This window comes from Phaenicophaeus curvirostris, chromosome 4, assembly GCF_032191515.1.
Source record: "Phaenicophaeus curvirostris isolate KB17595 chromosome 4, BPBGC_Pcur_1.0, whole genome shotgun sequence".
Taxonomy (NCBI): domain Eukaryota; kingdom Metazoa; phylum Chordata; class Aves; order Cuculiformes; family Cuculidae; genus Phaenicophaeus; species Phaenicophaeus curvirostris.
Genome location: NC_091395.1, coordinates 2,651,671 through 2,669,734, shown reverse-complemented (window position 1 = coordinate 2,669,734; position 18,064 = coordinate 2,651,671). Strand labels below are relative to the sequence as shown.

At 53.6% G+C, this 18,064-nt stretch overlaps 2 protein-coding genes across 2 annotated transcripts in view; one reads left to right on the top strand and one right to left on the bottom strand.

Moving 5' to 3' along the window:
- TIFA (TRAF interacting protein with forkhead associated domain) overlaps positions 1–18,064 on the top strand; it is an 84,311-nt gene that overhangs the window by 43,337 nt on the left and 22,910 nt on the right. The gene's annotated exons all lie outside the window — the stretch shown is intronic.
- Positions 2,641–16,983, bottom strand: PARM1 (prostate androgen-regulated mucin-like protein 1). Its single transcript, XM_069854842.1, has 4 exons — positions 16,867–16,983; positions 4,405–5,106; positions 3,404–3,482; positions 2,641–2,753 (listed from the first exon to the last, which is right to left on the bottom strand). Exons 1-4 carry the CDS (start codon positions 16,907–16,909, stop codon positions 2,669–2,671), a joined length of 909 nt encoding a protein of 302 aa, XP_069710943.1. The 5' UTR covers positions 16,910–16,983; the 3' UTR covers positions 2,641–2,668.

Below are 18,064 nucleotides of genomic sequence, written 5' to 3'. Positions count from 1 at the left end.
TACAGCTGCCTCCCTGCTGAGCGGAGGGGAGAGGGCGGGTGGAAGAAGTCTGGGTGCTCTGTGATAAGAAAAGCCCTTTAAAACCTGTTGGAAGAACTGGAAAACAATGGATTTTCTGGAGACTTGTGAGAAACGAGTCCAGAGAAGAGCAACAAAGCTCTCCCCAAGGGACAGGGGACAGGACAAGAGGGAATGGCCTCAAGCACCACCAGGGGAGGTTTTGGCTGGACATTAGGAAAAAAATTTTCACAGAAAGGGTCCTTGGGCTTCCCTGGAGGTGTTTAAGGCACGGGTGGACGAGGTGCTAAGGGACATGGTTTAGTGTTTGATAGGAATGGTTGGACTCGATGATCCGGTGGGTCTCTTCCAACCTGGTGATTCTATGATTCTATGAAACGGTTAGGCCTCCAACACTTGTTTTTCTGGTTGTGCTTGCAAGTAGCTTTGTTGGCAAAACAGAGCAAGAATTTAATCACCTGGAGCTCCTGGCTGTTTGGATCTGACGGCAAGTGGCTGTGGCTTTGGGGAGAGGTGGAGATGGCAGGTTGGTAAGCGGAGTCCAGCTCAGGGAGGCTGCTCACCCAAAGGTGAAGGCTCACCAGAGGCTTATGGCTCTTGGTTGTGTCCCTTGACCCTGGCAGAGCCGCTGTTTGCTTGCCACAGCTCGGTTTCTGGGGTTGAAATGCATATTTTTCTCTGTTTAAACACCGAGAACTGCAGCATCACCTCCACTCAACCCAAGTAACAGGTGGTAGGACAAGAGGAAATGGCCTCAAGTTACGCCAGGGGAGGTTTAGATTGGATATTAGGAAAAATTTCCTTACTGACAGAGTGATGAAGCCCTGGCAGAGGCTGCCCAGGGCAGTGGTGGAGTCTCTGTCCTGGGAAGGGTTCAAAAAAGCTGCAGACATGGCACTTTGGGACATGGTTTCACAGGCACGGTGGGGTTGGGCTGCATGAGCTTAGAGGGTTTTCCAACTTTAGTGATTCTAAGGCAAGAGACCCAAGGAGGGATCGCATCATCCACCGTGCTGCTGCCCAAAAGGCCAGGGGAATGGGATGTTCTGCATGGAGCTATGTGAGCTATTTTTCTATATAAATAAAATATCTCCAAGATTAAATTGAGCCAAAGGGAGGGAGTTGTGGGGGGAAGGTGAGAAGCCTTCGGGAAAAATTAGGGTTTGCTCTTTTTGTAAATGAAACAAGCTTGTGGCAGAGAGGTGGGTTTTTTCCTCCTTATTTTTTTCTCTTTATGTTTATGGCCTGATCTGGCTGGGTTTCTTTCCCCCTTCTTTCCTGTCATAGCAATATGGGAGGACAGAAATCCCTGGCTAAGTTGGAGGTGGGAAGATAAGAGGGGTGTTTGCAACCATTGCCTTGAACACAGGCATCCTCCCTTTGAAGGCATCATCCCCCATCATAAACTGCTTTTTCCAGTTGGCAAAAGCATCTGTTATTTTTTAGGCTGTCTAGCCCTTGCTCGTGCACAGCGCTGTAGACATAAACACATTTACCCGTGGCGCAGGGTGGATGCATTACAAATAAATGAAATACAAAGTCTGCTGTATCTGTGGAAAAGGAAAAACCTTTTGGCGTGATCCCAGCACCAGCTCCCTCTGCCCTTTATTAGAGAGAGCTGGGGTTGTTCAGGCTGGAGAAGAGAAGGCTCCAGGGAGACCTTAGAGCAGCTTCCAGTGCTGAAAGGGGCTCCAGGAAAGCTGGGGAGGGGCTCTAGATCAGGGAGTGGAAAACTGTTTGAAGATGAAAGAGGGGAGATGGAGATCTTAGGGAGAAATGTTTTCCTGTGAGGTCCCTTCCAGCCCAAACCATTCCACCATTCTATGATCCCCTCCCCTAACCAGCCCTGCCGCCAGCCACCCCCCACCTTCACACATTAGTAGCTGAATGCACAAAAAAAACCTGGGGATAAGCCCCCACATACACACTTTGCTGTATTTTAGCAGCCAGGTTTTTGGAGGATTAAAAATAAAGCTGCGGAGCAAGCACCCACGGGTGTGAAATGGGGCACCCCGCGGCCAAGGAGTGTGGGTGCTCAAGGCACCTTCTCACAAGCTTCCAGGCTGTGTTTGGGAAGAAAAACACAACTAAATGGGGAAAAAAAAAAAATAGAAGTTATGAGGTGCTGTGGAGAAGCATCTGCAAGAAAAGAAAGGGAGACGTGATAGAGCAGCCCCATAACTAACTGTTTGTGATCCCTGGTGAGGCAAAGGGAAGGATTTCATAGCACAGTGGTGCAGGAAGGTGATTTCTGAAGAAGGGGCATGTGAAAGCACAGGAGATGCCTGCATGCTGGTGGCTCAGCAGTCCTCGTGTCCCCCTCCCAAGCCACGGGGCAGCATTATTTCAAAGGATGCTGAACTTCCATCCCGCCCCTTCACCTCCCCCCTGGGGAATTTGGGTTCCCTTGCCCCCAAGCCAAGTGGCCGATGTGCCCCAGGACCAAGAGTTTCCTACACAAAGGCCAAAATTCAGGTTTATTGTGGGCGCTGCGCGCTCGCCCTCCGCTTGGTTGCCTGTCACCCACCAGCCCCAGCACAACCCTGCCCACAGCGGCCCCCGGGCATCTCCTCGACAGCAGATGCTCTGCGGCAGAAACACTTATAAATTAAGGATTTATTGGGGTTTTTTGTTTTTTGCCTCATCCCTGCTAGGAGTCGTCATAGAGAGGGTTGTTGTAGTTGCCCCAGGAGCTGTAGTCGTGGTCATCCAAAAGCCTGCCGTACGAGGAGTGCCTGCCGGAGAAAAGCAAGCCCAGCGTTACCAGTCATAGAATCATAGAATAACCAGGTTGGAAGAGACCCACCGGATCATCGAGTCCAACCATTCAATTGGTCGATTGGTGGTTCATTAGTTATTTTACCACGGCGCGAGAAAAAAAACCCAAAAACCAAAAAAAACACATGCAAGCCCTCACTAGGTCAAGCTTTGGGATACATAAGCAGGAAGCACCACGACAGAAAATCAGCCCAGGCAGGATTTTGCCCCTGTCGAACCAGTCTGGGACATGCCAGGGAATTAAAACGAGACCTTTGCTCATCTCAGTTGTCAGCAAAGCCTCATTACAGATGTTCAGTGCTGGCTTGTGCTGCCGTTTATTGTCTAAGTCGCGGCAAGGCCCACAGCAGCGGGATAATTACCGGTTATGACTACGCTGAACAACATCTCCGGCATTTGAGTGAGGCTGTTGTAAAACAAGGAGCTAAAAAAACTCCGCTTTTTAATACCGATGTGGTAGAAAATGCAGCCGTGCTGGGACCAGAGGCTGCACAACGCCCCACTGGGCTTGGTGACAGCACATCCCCAGGGCTTTGGCCCCGAGCATCACCCCTGCGATGGGGAGGAGGGCTGCAGATTTTGGGGAGCACTCCAAAACCAGCCTTACCTGATCTTGAGGTACGCCGCCGCCCCGAAAACCAGCACCACCACCACAATGACCGTCACGGTTATGGCCACGATGCTGCCTGTGGAGAGTCCATTAAAAGGGTAGCGCTCACCCTCCGCAAATCCCAGCCCCACAGCACCCACCCCACACCCCCGCTGCTCCAAACACACCCCTACCAGCTGTCTCCGAGGGAAGGACGTTGCCTCGCCGCTTCCCAAAGCTCCTGTGGAGGCTGGGCACTCTTTATTTTTGCAATGACCCCGTTTTCATAAAGGCAGGGCAGGTGGATTTGGGATAAAACACAGCTGGGCTTTGCTTTAGGACGATGCCCTTGAGCCCTGATGCTCCTCTCAGCACCAAGCAGCTTTTAGTGCTGAGCCAAGGCTGGAAAATGCTCCAGATCCCTCCCTTATCTGGCCTTATGAAGCACTTTTAAGCTATCTGAACTTGCAGAAGGGGGCAGCTGAAAACTAGAGTCAGCTTAGTTAAGGTCTCAGAGAGAGAGAGACAGAGAGGAGTCCTGCATCTTCATAATTCAGGCTGCATCCAAGCACTTGTTTCATAGAATTATAGAATCACCATGTTGGAAGAGACCCACCAGATCATCGAGTCCAACAATTCCTATCAAATACCTCTTCTCCCAAGTGACAGGGGACAGGACAAGAGGGAATGGCCTCAAGCTCCGCCAGGGGAGGTTTAGGCTGGACATCAGGAAAAAATTCTTCACAGAAAGGGTCATTGGGCACTGGCAGAGGCTGCCCAGGGAGGGGGTTGAGTCACCTTCCCTGGAGGGGTTTAAGGGATGGGTGGACGAGGTGCTGAGGGGCATGGGTTAGTGTTTGATAGGAATGGTTGGACTCGATGATCCGGTGGGTCTCTTCCAACCTGGTGATTCTATGATTCTATGAAATACTAAGCCCTTTGAGGAGTCTGCCCTTCTTCTCTCAGCACCCTGAGGCTGACATTCAATCTCTAAGCACACATCGAGCAGTGGTGCTCACCTGCGCTCAAGGCGCGTGGGACCTCTTCCATGGTGACTCCAGTGGCCAGGGTGGTTTTGCCAGTGGCCACGGCCTCGGCCGCAGTGGGGCTGGTCACAGTCACTGGGGGGGACGTGGGCTCCACAGCCAGGCTTGATGCCACGGCCAGCGTCGCCAGGGAAGGGATGTCCTCGGTCAGCGCCGGCGGCTGGGTGCTGCCGGGGCTCATGACGACAGGCGTTGGGGACAAGACGGTCCCAGAGGATGAGTACGTGTTGCTGGTGGCCAGGGAGGATGAGGATGCCGGTGTCTCCGTGGGGCTGGGAGCTGCCTCCAGATCCATCATGCCTCTTGCCAAGCTGGCAGTATTCTCTGTCCGAAGACCTGGGGCTGTCTCCAAGGTTGGTGGCACCAAGCTGTGGTTGGAGGCTACAGACAAGCTGTCTGCTACGGTGACGGTGGCCGCGGTGGTGGCGCTCACGGTGACAGAGGCAGGAGCAGGGGACAGCGCTGTTGTGGGGGTGACATTGTGGTCACCTCCCTCCGCTGGCCCCAAGGACGTCCCACCGCGGGCAGGTCCCGTGGACGCGGGCAGCGAGGGCTGGCCAGGAGCTGGCATGAGAACAGCTGCATCCCTGGAACCTGGTCCTGCTGGAATCACCTCCGAGGGGACAAATGGGCCGGCAGAGGTGAGGGGCAACGCTGTGGAGACATCAGTCAGTCCTAGGAGTGAGAGAGAAAAGGATTAACAATGGGAAACCCTTGTTTAGATACAAGCTTACTATTTTTAAAATGCTAAGAGCTATCTAAAAGAGATGGAAAATATCCACGCGTAGCTGAGCATGAGGTTTAAAGTAGAACAGTTGCCCTGGCATGGATCAGCACCATTTTTCCCCAAGACTGCGATCTCCCCATCCCCCAAACATCCCCTCCATCTTCCCAGCATCTTCTCCCAGCAGCCAGCAAAGCAGCAGGGGGGCGAGCTCCTCCTCAGCAGCATCCACCGTGCAGCTGGGAATGATAACACAAGACAACTCTTTCTCTTCTCCCCCCATTTCCTTGTGCATTCATTCATTTGTCTCCATTTCTTAGCATGAAGATGAGTCATTTTTCTATCCCCACCAACAGACTCTGGAGCTTTTTGTTCCATTTCCCCTCCCTCCTTCTACTCTCCAGGAGCAAACCCAGCGCTGGACCAGCACTAGAAGCCAGCTCCCTCAGCACAATTGGGCTGAGGGCAGAGCGTGCCATCTCTAAGTGACATCTGGAGAGATTTTTATTCCCACGCATTCATTTATTTACACCCCTAGAGCATCCCAAGCCCAGCACTGGGAAGAGCAAGGACTCACCCCAGCACAAACAAGCCAGAACGAACTAATTATTATATGAGCGTGGAGGACAAAAGAACTACAAAATGCTGATTCAGGGGAAACTCTGAAGCCAAACTCCCACTTCAGGTCCAGAGACAGGAGTCTAGTGCTTGTCCAAGAGTCAAACAAGAGCAGTGGGAGCAGACAGCTACCCTGGTAGCTCTTTGTGAGCAGGAACTCGCAGATTATACATGGTTGGGTGTCACTGGTGGGCACAGAATGCTCTCCTCCCCATCTCCAAGCCCCCCCCCTCAAAGAGATGCCATCAACTACCACAGCCAAAGCTGCTATCCCCCCAAAACCATATAAAAACACTTAGTGTCCATACGTAGAAACGGTGGGAGCCAGCAGAGCAAGCAGGAACCCACTAACCCATGGGTTTGGGTGTTTTCAGCCACCAGCGCAAACAGAAGGTTGCAGGTGTCTAATATAGCTTCCCTCACCTTGCCTTCAGCAGAGGAGGACAGCAGAAGGGACATCTTAGATAGGGACCTCAAGGTCCCTGCAGGGAGCACAGGTATGTACCACACCTTTCATCAACGCATTTTCCGTCTAGAAGCTACAAACATGGACTTGCCCAGGGATTTAAAGCCAACTCTGGGGCACAGCTTCTACTAGAGCTCAAGGTGTTTAGAAGCATGAGTCCCTGGCACACTTGACCCAAATTTTTAGATATTTTTGTGATGGACCCCATTTCACAAGCAGGAAGCTCTGGGAGGTGGGACTGAGATCATGGGTGCTCTTCTCTCAGGGACAGGCACTTGGAGATGCCTCTGAGCCTTCATCCTCCTCAGGCTGCTGAGATACCAGGCTGACAGCCCCTAGGGTAAGGGAGAGGGGGTGGATGACAAGCTGGATGCTGGTTACCGAATAAACCACCTGGCTCAGCACCCCTGCTTTCCACACCCAGCTCAACCACAGCAGCGGCGAAGAACCCAGACATCCTACCTCATCCATCACAGCTTTCCAAACCATATCAGGGTCCTGCAAAAGCTTCTACTGTCAACAGAGCACTCTGTCTCCTCATCCCACGACCTCTACATCTCAAGCTTCCTAGTTAATACCTGGGAATCACTGGCATGTGAACTTGAACTGCGTAACTGCGATAATCCTGAGCTTTGCACCATTAGTTCAGATGAATGCACTGGTTTGCACAGCTCGGCTTCAGCCACAGCATCTCACCAGGACAAAGCCTGCCCGCGACACAGCCCCCACCAACAAATCTGATGGGCGCAAACTCACCCCGTCCCCTCCTCCTGCAGAGCCTGCTGGCTCCCTTGCCCACCTCAGGCACTACAATAACACAAAACCAAGCATCCCCTGAGCTGCTCCATCCCCCTGCACAGCTCTTCGTGCTGATGTGCCAGAGGCAGCAGGTGCCAGGTCCTCCGTGGCACAGGCAGGTCCAATGCCAGCGTAGTGGAACCTGATCCAGTGGAAGGTGTCTCTGCCCATGGTGGGGAGGCTGGAACTGGATGGGCTTTGAGCTTCCTTCCAGCTCAAACCATTCTGCGATTAAATCCGTGGCTGGATTCAGGAGGAGCATTGAGCAACAGGGTCTTTCTCAAGGATTTGACCCCGTGCAGCCATCCTGGATCTCAAGCAAGAGGAGGCACGGTCTTTATCAGAGAGCAGAGGGTCTGCTTTGGGCTTGCATAGGCAGAAAAGGCGTATCAGTAACACAAGCTGATATCAAGGCATGAGTGAGGAACCCAAGTACTTCGGCTCAGCCCCCCTGTGCCCACATTTCTGGCCTCAGATCACTGGATTATTCCACCACACACAAGCTACACCAACACCAAGGCAGCCTCCCCCACCAGCATCATCATCACTGCAAGCGCTATCGCAGCAGCAAAGCCCTCAGCCTCTGCAATGCTGCGTGAAGGTGCCCAGCTGACATTTCATTGCCAAGAGCAGCTTGCAGCTCAGGAGCAGAGCACTCTGCAGGTCTTAAGAGGTCTGCACTGGAGCCGGCTAAGCCAGGATGGAAATCAGCTGCATGTGGTAGCACAGGGTGCTGGAAGTGCTGACAAACCCAGACCGAGCATCCCTTCACCCTTGATGTTCTCAGGGTCAACATCTACTTCTTCAAAACAATGTTTTCTCCATCACACCGTGGTCTTTCAGGCGTGTGGCTTCTCCGAGGTAGCTCTCAGCCTCTGCAGCACAACACGGTGCTGCTACATCAAGCAGAGCTGGACCCTCCCAGGGCTGGTAGCACCTGGAAAGTTTAATACTTCTCCGTAAACGTGGATACTTCCAGTCTCTCTTGGGACCAGGCAGCTTACTACCTCTCTGCAAAGCCACCCTGGCGTTCCATGATGCTTCATTGTGCGTTGGGTCAGCAGAGCTCTCATAATCTGCTTGAACTTTGAAAGCAAAGCGATAAGGACCTCAAAAAGTTGGCAACGCTGCTAGCCAGGATGAGTCAGGAAGTTTCCGATAATATTTAAGGGCATAATTCAAAGGGTAAGCCAGAACTGGATGCAGGAACAATCCTTGGCTGCTGGCTGAGCACTTCCAGCCAAGCGGGTCAGAAGTCACAGGGACATTTTCCCAGGAGAACAAGCAGCACACTGCTCAGCTCAGTCGTGGTTTTCCCCCATCTCCCCCTGCTCCTGCATGGTCATTGCCAGCCAGGCTTTGGTTTCTAGGTTGATATTGCTGCATTAATCTCTGCTAGCAAGCCCTGCCTCTGCCAGCTCGCTGACATCCTCTTGCTCTCCCCAGCCACCGTCTCCAGCGGGTTCAGCTCTCACCCAGAGCACATCAGCCCCTCGCACACAGCCTGTGCCCCCTGGCATCCCAGGAAAAACCCAGACGGGATCCTAGAGTCAATAGAGGACAAGGGACCTGGCTGAAGACCCCCTTGTACTCATGCCACTGCACCCAGCTCACGGACAGCCTGCTCCTCAGCTAGGTGCTGCCTGTCCCCAGGGAAATGGGTGACCAGAAGGGGACCCAGGTCATCCACAAGCCCGGTTCTCTACCAACACCTCTGAAAAGCAAAAGCAAAAGCAAAAGCCAAGGTTTCCTTGTTCTCCTGCACCTGGTCTGTAGGAGCAGCAGCTGTGAGCAATAACCAGAGCAGCGCACGAATAAGGGACAAAACACACCAGAAAGCTTTAGGACCACATGACTTCAAAGGCTAAAAAAAACTCAAACAGAGGTTGTCAGATGGACTGAAGGATGTTAAATATCAAAGGATGCCGAGCATAGCTTGGCCCTGAGGAATCTGACCATCTAATTCACTTAAGGCAGTTGACCACCCTGCTGGAATCCAGCTCGGAGCAGAGGCAGGGGACTGCCAGACAAGGTAATGACCCAGGAAAACAGCACTGTCACTTCGCAGCCCCACGTGAGCTTTGAAAGATCCCTTGTCTAGGCTGTCTTCCCTAGGAGTATGGAAAACAGCCAAGAAAAGAAAACTTCAAATCACTGTAACTCAAATAATCACAGAGTGGTTTGGGTCAGAAGGGACCTCAAAGCCCACCCAGAGCCACCCCCTGCCCTAGGCAGGGACACCTCCCACTGGATGAGGGGCTCCAAGCCCCATCCAGCCTGGCCTTGAACCCCTCCAGGGAGGAGTCTCACCAGAGTAGAGCTGGGGAAAAAACATCCCTTACCCTGCTGGCCACATTTCTCCTGATGCAGCCATGGTTGTCTTCCTGGGCTAAAAGCACACGCTGCCAGCTCATGTTAAGCCTCTCATCCACCAGCACCCCAAGTCCTTCCCTTCAGGGCTGCTCTCAATACACCCTCTGCCCAGCCTGCATCGGCGCTTGGGATTGCCCCTATCCAGGTGAAGGACCTTGCCCTCTGCCTCGTTGAGCTTCATAAGACTCACACCAGGCCACCTCTCGAGTCTAATATCTTGCTCCTCAGGAGTATTAACCCCAATCACCTGCCAGCCCAAGGAATGAACCATCCACCTGATGGATTGTCTCCCTCTCTTGTTTGGATGTTGCTCTCCTGGCTTCTGCGAGCGGCACAAAGGTCTCCCCCTCGCAGAAGCCAATCGCTTCTTGTGCTCTGCTTGGGAAGCAGCTGCCTGAGCAGGGCTGGCAGCCTTTCCAGCAATGCTTTTCTCAGGCACTCCAGAAGCACTTGCAGCAAGCTTTTAAGTTGCTCTGCCAGCTGAAACACAGTATTAAAAAACCCCAAAAAAAACAAAAACAAAAGCCAAGAGAACATCTCCAGCCCAAGCGAATGACATCAGATGGGCAGCTATGCCACAGCAAACAAGCATCCACTGATAAGGCAAGAGATAGAGCTTCTAACAAGCTTCACTCCATGACTCATCACATCTGATGTAACTACCAGAAGGTCCACATGATCTAACCCACACTCCACACGCCTGCTCTCAGCCTGAATTAACCAAGGCACCAATGCCCCAGCTGCAGCTGGTGATGCTCCTCTAGCAGCCAAGCCCCCAGGCTAATAAGAGTTGCTGTAACATCAGTATTATTGCCCCTCCCTCCCAAAAACTTATCCTGGCTGTACTTGCACGAGGGACCTAACCTTTCCGAGCAAGGAACATAACCGGAGAAGAAGAAGGCATCACAAAGAGGTCCGTTAGGCACCCACAGCATAGTGCACTGGTGCAGCAAGGCTGGGTACCGCTTTCCACACCAGCCCAGCAACTGCTCCTGGGGCAGGCACTAACAAAAGCACCTCACCCAACGCCATACCTAAGCCCCACGCTATTTTTAAAGCAAAAATGCACGGTAACCTCACTCTACACCCATAAGAGCCAGCCAGATTTGGCAAAGAAGGGTGCTGATACAGCTCAAAAAGAGGGGATACAGTAAGTTTGGGTTAAACACAGGAAACTATTAGAAGCAGCATCATAACACCAGCCCAAAACAACAAATGAAAACAGGTTAGAGACAATCTACACGCGACAGAAACCTAAGAGCTAAACAACACCATAAATTGAGCCACCCACCCAAGGAGCAGAGGGTGTGTGGGTGGGGGATCCCAGCTGGCCCTCCTCAGGGTGGTTAGGAGCTATTAGCACATCAGCTCTGACATAAAAGCTGGTGGATGGAGCCCTGTCCTTCTTGCATTTTATTGCTAAAAGCACAGGAAAAACATTAGAGATAATTAGTTGTAAATGGTGGCAGCAATGAGAGAATGCACCTGCATAGGGATGGGTTCTTCTTTCAGCTTTTCCAGAGGAGCAACTGAACCCAGTGTGGCTCACTCTGGGTGATGCGTTTGGTGGTGCACACTCTTCTCTGACCTTCTGCGTGTCCTATATTATGCTGGTTCTCACCCAGTCATGATGATAGAGCAGCCCTGACTCCTCTGGTCCTGCAGCACGTGTTGCTTTATTACCAGGTTAAGTGATGCGGAGCAGTAAAACAATTTACGCTTAAATACAGGCTGAGGACTTCCTGCTCATGACCTTGTTGGCTCGCCTTTAGTTTCTGTGGCTGGAGATTCCCACACCTACTGCTGTTTTTCTGCATTTTCCTTCCCCCTTGCTTGTGGCCAGGTGTAACTTTATTTGTGCTGTTTCTTTTTAGCTATAAACCTGGCAGCATCCCGCTACAGATGGCAAAAGGTCTCCTTATGGTGGCTAAAACTAAATAAAACTGGTTTCTGCTTTGGGTTCAACTTGTTTTGCAAGCTGCTCAGCAGTGGGCTGTCTCACCTTCTCTGTCACCAAGTAATTCTGGTTTTGGTGGTGTTCGTTGCTTCCCTCTGGCCCCTGGGATGTGCCGCTTCCATGTATCATCTCTCTTCCCAACACCAGGCTGTGGTGTTGGGGGTATAAAACCATTTGTGAGAGGAAGAACCCACCAGGTGAGAAAACCAGGGGCCAGAAACATCAGCAGGTAAAAGGCAAAGCTATCTGGTAACTGTGTAAAGAAGCCAAGGCCGTCAGATCAAATCTGCAGTTGCTCTGATTTACTGGAGAGATGAGCTGGCTGCCTCCACCATTCATCTACTTCTGCTGCGCAGTCATTAAGCGGTTTAGATCTAATTGCTCTGAAGCTTTCTGTAGCTGATAGGAACAGCTACACAACGGCAATCAATGGGCTCTCTCCGCGTGTCCCTCACCATCCAGGTGCCCAGGGCACCCTGGGTGTCCCTTGGCAGCATGCAGAGCCCAGGGGCTGCTGGTGAGCAAGCCCCTAAGTATCCACCTCCCTGGATGTAGAAGCCGTACCAGCATCTCTTGTAGGTACCCAGCCTGCCTTTTGTGAAAGGTAAGAGCAAATTCCACGTGGCCACGTTCCCAGCTAAAAATGATCATAGAATCACCAGGTTGGAAGAGACCCACCGGATCATCGAGTCCAACCGTTCCTATCAACCACTAACCCATGTCCCTCAGCACCTCGTCCACCTGTGCCTTAAACACCTCCAGGGAAGGGGACTCAACCCCCTCCCTGGGCAGCCTCTGCCAGTGCCCAATGACCCTTGCCATGAAAAATTTTTTCCTGATGTCCAGCCTGAACCTCCCCTGGCAGAGTTTGAGGCCATTCCCTCTTGTCCTGTCCCCTGTCACTTGGGAGAAGAGCCCAGCTCCCTCCTCCCCACAACCTCCTTTCAGGTAGTTGTAGAGAGCAATGAGGTCTCCCCTCAGCCTCCTCTTCTCCAGGCTAAACACCCCCAGCTCTCTCAGCCGCTCCTCATAAGGCCTGTTCTCCAGCCCCTTCAACTCATGAATTGCTTGATCCTGAAGCTGCAATGAAATTATAGCCGAAAGGAGGTGAGGAGGAGTTTCTAGAGGAGTTTCTCCTTCTGAGAGCGACAAAGCAACCTGTGGCCACAGGTTAAACCATGCAGCCAGAGGTGTCAGATGAGGAGCTGGGGTGGAGAGCCTCTGCGTTCCTAGAGAACCCCTGGCTGGCAGGACCCTGTGTCCCTCATGGGATGCTGGCAGGCTGTCACCTCTCACAGTGGCTTTAGCCGAGTGTGATGAGGCTGCTGGGTGGTGTGGGAACTCGTCATCCCTGCGCGCCCTCGTTAAAAGCAGTAGTTTACAGCACTGGCTCTTTCTAAAATGATTTTTGCTTGATTTTAATGAAAAACACTTCAGATACTGCATGTTATATTTTGAAATATGCAAATATGTGCTTTTTCGTGTCCTTATTTCCCTAGGAAGAACCCATTTGTCAGCGCTGTGGGCTGGGAGGGTGGCAGAAGGATGCGCCTGCCTGTGCAGCCGGGCTCAGCACCCTCACAGTGCATTTTCCCAGGCAGATATCTTGGATGTGGCTCGCGAGCCAACCAGGCGTGTTGCAAACAGCAGCTCTGCGCGAGTGACAGCATACCAGCTAAATAATTTTCCTGGCTAGCTGCTAATTACTGCTTCTAGGTGCAGCTTTCAACACGCATCAGCCCCATCCCAGCCCTCCCCAAGAGGGGAAACAATTGGGTTCGGCAGTGGAATTTTTGAGCATCCTTTGGTATTAGAGGCTGAAGCTGCTGCTCGCTCATTTGGGCTGGGAGAGGGAATAATTAAATACCCATCTCCCCTGTCCTTCAGCTCCCATACAGAGTCCAGGAGTGCTCAAAGCTTCATCTCCCCCATGGCGCCAGGCTCCAAGACCCCCCAAAACCAGCTTCACCTCCCCAAGGCTCCTTGCAGAAGCATCCAAAGGCTTTAAAGCCAAAAGCTGCCTCTTGCAGGTACTTTTAGTCTCAGCTGCTGGTGGGGAGCAGGATGAATTGCTAAAGGAGAAACAGGCTCAGGGTTGCAGCAACTGGGAGTTCATATGGGGCTGGGCACAACGTCAGGAAAGCAGGATTGAATTTACATCCAGAGCAAGACATACTAATAGGATAAAAACTTCCTTGTGTGAGATGCTATTATTTAATTATGTGGCCAGGCAAAGCCCAGTCTTATTTTACTTCTGCCCAGTGACATCCTCTCTATCATTAAGTTCTGAAGAATGAGCTTGAGGCATATTTAAATCATGCTTTTTTTTTTCCTCCTGGGTAATAAATATATATATATTTTTAAGAATTATTTCTATGGGGAAAAAATGTCATAGAAAGCATCCAAACGATTTGGGGCTTCAGGGGCGTTTGGGATCAGCCCAAGAGCCACAGGACCATACTCCAGGGAAATCTTTCCCAGCTCTCCTGCCAAGCCTCACTAGAGTTGGTGCTTTAGAGAGGGATGGTCGTGGGAACAGCACTGGGTTTGGCCCGGGTGCTGGGAAAAACTCGCCTCCCAACCCCGAACCATCCAAGGTCTGACTCCCGGCAGAGCCTGGCTGCTTTCAAGCAAGGTGGTGGTGAAACTGTGGCCAGGCAGAAGCCCGTGAAGGAGGTGAGCAGCATCCCCAGCATCCCTGCAGAGCAAAGTGTAGGGGCATCCCCATCCCTCCCAAACAATCTCGCTTGGAAAGTACAACACCACGAGCTTGTTGGCAAACTCCCCCTCTACAAGGAGAAAGATTTAGCCATCTCTCCTCTTACGCTAGTGGGGTCACTAAGAGGGGAAGATCTCCCAACAGCTGATGAGGTCCGAGGTGATGCTGTTTCCACAGCCGTGGCCTCTCCCCAGCTGCCAATCTGGGGACCTCGCTGCGGGCTTTTTGCAGGGAGCTCAAAGCCTCGCCCAGCCTCGTCCTCTCACGCTGCTGTCTGCATGCCGACAGCACTTTAATAATAACAGCTTTGCCTGATGCATTTCTCCTTGCACGCGTCCCCGTCGCTTGGTTATGCAAGTGTGTTTTTCGTGTTTCTGAGCAAGCAGATCTTCGTGTTGTTTATTAAAAACCCAGCCTGGATGGAGGGATGACCTGTGCGTGTTGTCGTTTGAAAGTGCTCGCTGTCGCACTGGCCGGGGACTGAACTGTCTCCTCTGACTGTCTCAGCAGGGGAAAGACGTCAAACCAAGTGTTTCTACGAAACGGGGAGGCTGATACTGCTGGGAGGGCAGACAGAGGGAGACGCTTTTGGCTGATCGGGGAAAGCGCCAGGTGCTGGGTGTGCAGGAGCCTCCACTCAAGGCCAGGGCGAGTAATAATAGCTCCTTCAAAGCAGGGAACTATGCTAGGAAGTGGATGTGTGGCTAAGGGGCGAGGGGTGAGCTCTAGCCCAGGCAGAGGGGCTGCGCACAAGGAGATGCTGAAGTTGTCCTCCTGTGCCCTGGCTTCAGGCCAGGCACGGGGAACCCTCTGCAGTGCAGGGGTCAAGGAAAAGAGGCACAAAATGCCTCTCACTTGGCCCCACTGGTTTTCGGGAAAACTATGGGCATGGGGGCATGAGTGGGACTGGGAGGGTGGGTTGCTCTGCTGAACCCTTCTCCATGCATCCTGCTTCTGCTGGGAGTGAGCCAGGCTGTTCCCATCAAAAGGGGTCTGCCTTCCCCCTCCAGTCCCCATCACATTGCTCCCAGCCTGGCAGCAGGAGTCCATGCTCCCCCTTACCCCAGTATTCTCCCCCCGGTATCCCTCATCCCAGTACCCTCATCCTGGTACCCCTATCCCAGTATCCCCCACCCAGTTACCCTCATTGCAGTACCCTCATCCCAGTATCCTCAACCCAGTACTTCCATCCTGGTATCCCCTACCCCCCAGGTACCCCTCATCCTGGTACCCCTCATCCCGATATCCCCATCCCGATACCCCCCATCTCGGTACTCTTCATCCCGGTTCTCCTCATCCCGGTACCCCTCATCCCGGTACTCTTCATCCCAGTATCCTCATCTTGGTATCCCCATCTCGGTACCCCCCCATCCCAGTACTCTTCGTCCCGGTATCCTCATCCCGGTAGCCCCCACCCCGGTGCCCCCTCATCGCGGTACCCCCCCATCCCAGTACTCTTCATCCCGGTTCCCTCATCCCGGTACCCCCATCCTGGTACTCCCCTTCCTGGTACTCCTCATCCTGGTACCCCTAATCCTGGTACCCCCCATCCTGGTACCCCTCATCCCGGTACCCCCATCCCAGCACTCTTCATCCCAGTACTCCCACCTCAGTTACCCCCCCATCCCAGCACTCTTCATCTCGGTACCCTCATCCCAGTACCCCATCCCAGTACTCTTCATCCCAGCACTCCCACCCCAGTACCCCCCCATCCCAGCACCCTTCACCTCCGTACCCTCATCCCGGTACCCTCATCCCAGTACCCCCATGCCAGCACTCTTCATCCCAGTACTCCCATCCCAGTACCCCCCCATCCCAGCAATCTTCATCCCAGCACTTCCATCCCAGTACCCCCCCATTCCAGCACTCTTCATCTCGGTACCCTCATCCCGGTACCCCCATCCCAGTACTCTTCATCCTAGCACTTCCATCCCAGTACCCCCCCCATCCCAGCCCTCTTCATCTCGGTACCCTCACCCCGGTACTCTCCATCCTGGTTACCCCTCATCCCGGTACCCCCATCCCAGCACTCTTCATCCCAGTACTCCCACCCCAGTACCCCCCCATCTCAGCACTCTTCATCTCGGTACCCTCATCCCGGTACCCTCATCCCGGTACCCCCATCCCAGCACTCTTCATCCCAGTACTCCCACCCCAGTACCCCCCCATCTCAGCACTCTTCATCTCGGTACCCTCATCCCGGTACCCTCATCCCGGTACCCCCATCCCAGTACTCTTCATCCTCGCACTTCCATCCCAGTACCCCCCTCATCTCAGCACTCTTCATCTCAGTACCCTCATCCCGGTACCCTCATCCCAGTACCCCCATGCCAGCACTCTTCATCCCAGCACTCCCATCCCAGTACCCCCCCATCCCAGCCCTCTTCATCTCGGTACCCTCATCCCGGTACCCCCATCCCAGTACCCCCCCACCCCAGCACTTCCATCCCAGTACCCCCCCATCCCAGCACTCTTCATCCCGGTACCCTCATCCCGGTACTCTCCATCCCGGTTACCCCTCATCCTGGTACCCCTCATCCCAGTACCCCCAACCCAGTACTCTTCATCCCAGTACTCCCATCCCAGTACCCCCCTCACCCCAGCACTTCCATCCCAGTACCCCCCTCATCTCAGCACTCTCCATCCCGGTTACCCCTCATCCCGGTCCCCCCTCTCCCGGCATCCTCATCCCGGTACCCTCCATCCCGGTACCCCCTCATCCCATCCTCCTCCCCCCAGCATCCTCCCCCCGCTCCCCCCCAGCCGGTGCCCCGGGTTACCTGCCGGGAGGAGGAGGATGGCGAGGAGGAGGCGGCAGCCCATGGTGCCGGCGGCCCTGGCAGCCGCGGCGGGAGGGATGCGGCTCCCGGTGGGGCTCCGGGCCGGCCCCCGCAGCCCCGGGCCGGCCCCCGCCCCCGCCCCCCGCCCCGACCCCGGCAGCACAGCGGCACCTGCCGGCTCCGGCGGCGGCTCCGGGGCTGGCACCGGCCCCGCTCCCCGCGGGAGGCGCTTTGGGGCTCCCAGGCTTCAGGGCTGGTCCCCCCGCCGTCTGCAAGGCAGGTTTCCCACTCCAGTACACGTGTATAAACTTCCCTAGGAATCTTATCCATGTGCTATCACTTTTTCTTTAATATTATTACAAACTGCACGAACCTCTTGCTGATTTGGAGCTTCGAAGCCTGACGCTGCGTTTGAGATGTTAGGCTGCACGCAGAGGGGATCACAGGAGGAGATGTTAGATGAATCCTTACTCTAGCTGAAATCAAAATTATTCTGCTTTTTGTGATGCTTGCTACTTTTCGCATCAGGATGGACCCAGCCCCAAGCGTGGTGCATCCTCAGCAGGCATCATGCATCAGCTCCGGGCACGGGGAGCTCTTCTCCCAGCATCAACAGGGTGTTTGGGGTGCTCTGGGGTGCTGCCCCTCGCCCCTCCGTCTGGATATACCGTATGGTTTTAAAGAAACAGGCTGAGAGAGTTGGGCTTGTTCAGCCTGGAGAAGAGAAGGCGCCAAGGAGATCTTAGAGCATCCTTCCAGTAGCTGAAGGGGCTACAGGAAAGCTGGGCCTTTTTTTAAAAAAAAAAGTGATAGGAGGGGTGGGAATGGCTATAAACTGGAGAGGGAAAGATTTAGACTAGACATGAGGAGGAATTTCTTCGCTGTGAAGGTGGTGAAGCGCTGGAACATGTTGTCCAGGGAGGTTGTGGCTGCCCCATCCCTGGAGGTGTTCAAGGCCAGGCTGGATGGAGCCTGATCCAGTGGGAGGTGTCCCTGCCCATGGCAGAGGGTTGGAACTAGATGACCCTTAAGGTCCCTTCCAACCCAAACCATTCTACGATTCTGTGAAATAAATGCTGTGCGCACCTTGCCAGGGCATCCCCTTTCCCCTAGGGGAACACGGGGCAGAGGGCACCTCTTGCTGTGGCTGGATGGGGTTGCCCCTGCCAGCCACATCCAGGGGGTCCAGGAGGATGAG